Here is a 2575-nt window from a genome sequence, read left to right as displayed (position 1 = left end):
ACCACTCTCGACTAAGATCTAACGGTCATCATTGCTTCAAAATTTACTGTACACATGCACATGAATACTTTGGTATAAATAATTGTAAAAAAAAAAAAGATAACTGAGCCCGAGAACCCTGCCAAACTGAACCCTACAGGGCTACAACTACAAAATAGAAAAAGATTTTTAACTCTGCTTTCCCCCATCCGTGCGATTAGTGGAGATGAAATAACACATGAAATAGAAGAGGCAGGGCAGTAAACATAGGAAACGACACCCATCATATCTTTCTTTCTTTCTCTCTTCCAAAAAGAAAGAGCACAATAGCAGCTGTGATACAATCTCAGAGCGCAGAGAGAAGGAGGGAGAGAGAGAGAGAAGGGTGGGTGAGAATGAAGCTGTCCACGAAACCCATATCGAGTCCGGGTCGGACCGACAAGTACCCGCCGCCTTTGATGAGGTTTCTGAGGAGCAATGTGGGGAGCAGAAGCAGAGGCAGGTCACGTTCAAGCCCAATGTTTGTTCGGAAAAAGAACGCCGCCATTGAAACCCAAGAACCGTCTTCTCCGAAAGTCACATGCATGGGCCAAGTCCGCGTCAGGCGCTCCTCCAAACAAGCGGCCACCGCAGGACCCGGTCGGTCTCGTCGGGCCGGAGCCCCGAAAAAACGCTGGTGCAAATGGCTCCGAAATGCTCTTTTCTGCCGCCATGTCGCCTGGAAGGTCAAGCCCAAGTCGTGCCGACCCGCTTGGCGCAAGTGGGCGTTGTTCTTCCAAGTGGGTTTTGGATGGAAAGCCAAAATTCGAGAAGATTCATCGAAGGGGGAGCAGAAGTTTGGGAATAATAGTGAATTGTCAGGGCATGATGACGAAGAGGAGGAAGAAGGTGAGATAGAAGCAGCGAAGGTCTTTGTGTGTAATTCTTCTTCACCACCAAAGAACGCTTTGTCGTTGACTAGGTGTAGATCTGCTCCTTACAGATCTTCATCTTTAGCCAGTAGATTCTGGGGTTCCCCGCTCACGACGGAAGAACTAGCAGAACAGAGAGCAGAGCAGGAAAACAGAGAGGAGCACACGGAGACTGAGAAACGGACATCGGGTAGAGAGTCAAATTTGGATCAAGAATCAAGAAAAGGTGACCCTGAGAAGGAGGGCAAGTTGGACTTTTTGAAAGAATTTGACGGTTCAATTACAGAAAGATTCCTGAAATCCGAACATCTTGAACAATCGAAAGCAGGGGAAGCAGTAGACTCTGTACAGCCTCTGATACTCACACGCTGTAAATCAGAACCAGCAAGAACCGCAGAGAAGCTCTACGCAGATATGAATTTCTGGAAACAGAGCAGGTTGGGACTCGCTCATTCACACTCACCCCATGTTTTGTGATTAATTAATTAATTACTAATTTTTATCTCATTTACTCTGTTTTTTCTTTATTTGGGTAATTGAATTATATTGCCTATTTTTTCTTTTTCTTTTTCTTATATACAATTACATGTTGCGCTGTACGAGAGAATCTGTATGGCACTCTTTCTTTGGTAGTTGATAGTAATATATAAAAAGGGTAAGTTGGTCGTACACTGAAAGCTGAAGCAATGAATAGTTGTGTTCATCCGATGCTCATGGGCAGCTGTTTTTATTACCTCCTTTGTTGAGCCATTTACATCAGATTGTCAGATTGTGGTACTTGCTGGAACTGCAAATCTGGGAACTGTTCTGGGTGTTATCTGCTTTTGCTTTTACGGACTTGTTTGGGGTAATGGGATTTTCGATTTTGGTTAATACAAAAGCATCGTTCGATGGAACAGGGTACTCTGACCAACTTTTTTTATATCATTTAGCAGAAAGATATTATAATAATATCTTTTATTATGAGATGACCAACCCTCTTAGATTTGTAGGCTTTATTTAAAGTATGAATCTTAATTTTTCTTGTTTTCAGAAAGATTGGTTTAATTATGTGTTAAACAAAAGTTGTTATCGCTAATGTGAAAGGTGCGTGGGCAGGTCATTGTCGATTGTCTTCTATAGGACGTTTTATTTGGGATTTGGAAACGTAACCCACCGTTCATTTCACATTAGATCAGAAATAGATGGCGGAGATTTTCTTTTGTACCATCTCTTGGTTCAGGCCAGTTAACCAAGATTGGGTTGTGATGGAGTTTTCTGTTTGAAACCCCTCCACCTGGATTGGACGGACGTGCACGGCTCATGAGGGGCTAATTCTTTGGCTCTCCACAATGACTAGGACATTTTATCATGTTGGAAAAGGAAAAATATTATTAGACAATTTCTATGGACTTCAAGGCTAGATTACAATTACAATGACAATGACGATTTCACTTTTTAGAACGTATTTTGTGTAATCCACTTTTTAAAGTTAGATAAAAAAACAAAAAGATAAAGCGAAAACATAGATTTGGTATCTCTCGTTTGGTTACATCAAACTAAGCATCTCTAATCCCTCTCGAATCAAATATCTCATAGTAATACTTAACATCCAAATACATGATGTACCACAGTTATGCCACAACATCCAAGAAACAATACATCTTGATGACAGTGAGTACAAACACAATACATATATGTTACGA

At 41.5% G+C, this 2575-nt stretch overlaps 1 protein-coding gene across 1 annotated transcript; it reads left to right on the top strand.

Moving 5' to 3' along the window:
• Positions 1 to 201: 201 nt before the first annotated feature.
• On the top strand, positions 202 to 2329 carry LOC133872355 (uncharacterized). The gene is made up of 2 exons (XM_062309843.1): positions 202 to 1327; positions 1989 to 2329. Exons 1-2 carry the CDS (start codon positions 375 to 377, stop codon positions 2119 to 2121), a joined length of 1086 nt encoding a protein of 361 aa, XP_062165827.1. The 5' UTR covers positions 202 to 374; the 3' UTR covers positions 2122 to 2329.
• The last annotated feature ends 246 nt before the right edge of the window (positions 2330 to 2575 follow it).

Source organism: Alnus glutinosa, chromosome 7 (assembly GCF_958979055.1).
Source record: "Alnus glutinosa chromosome 7, dhAlnGlut1.1, whole genome shotgun sequence".
NCBI classification, from domain to species: Eukaryota; Viridiplantae; Streptophyta; class Magnoliopsida; order Fagales; family Betulaceae; genus Alnus; species Alnus glutinosa.
Note: the sequence above shows the minus strand (reverse complement) of the source record. Positions and strands in the feature narration are given on the sequence as shown.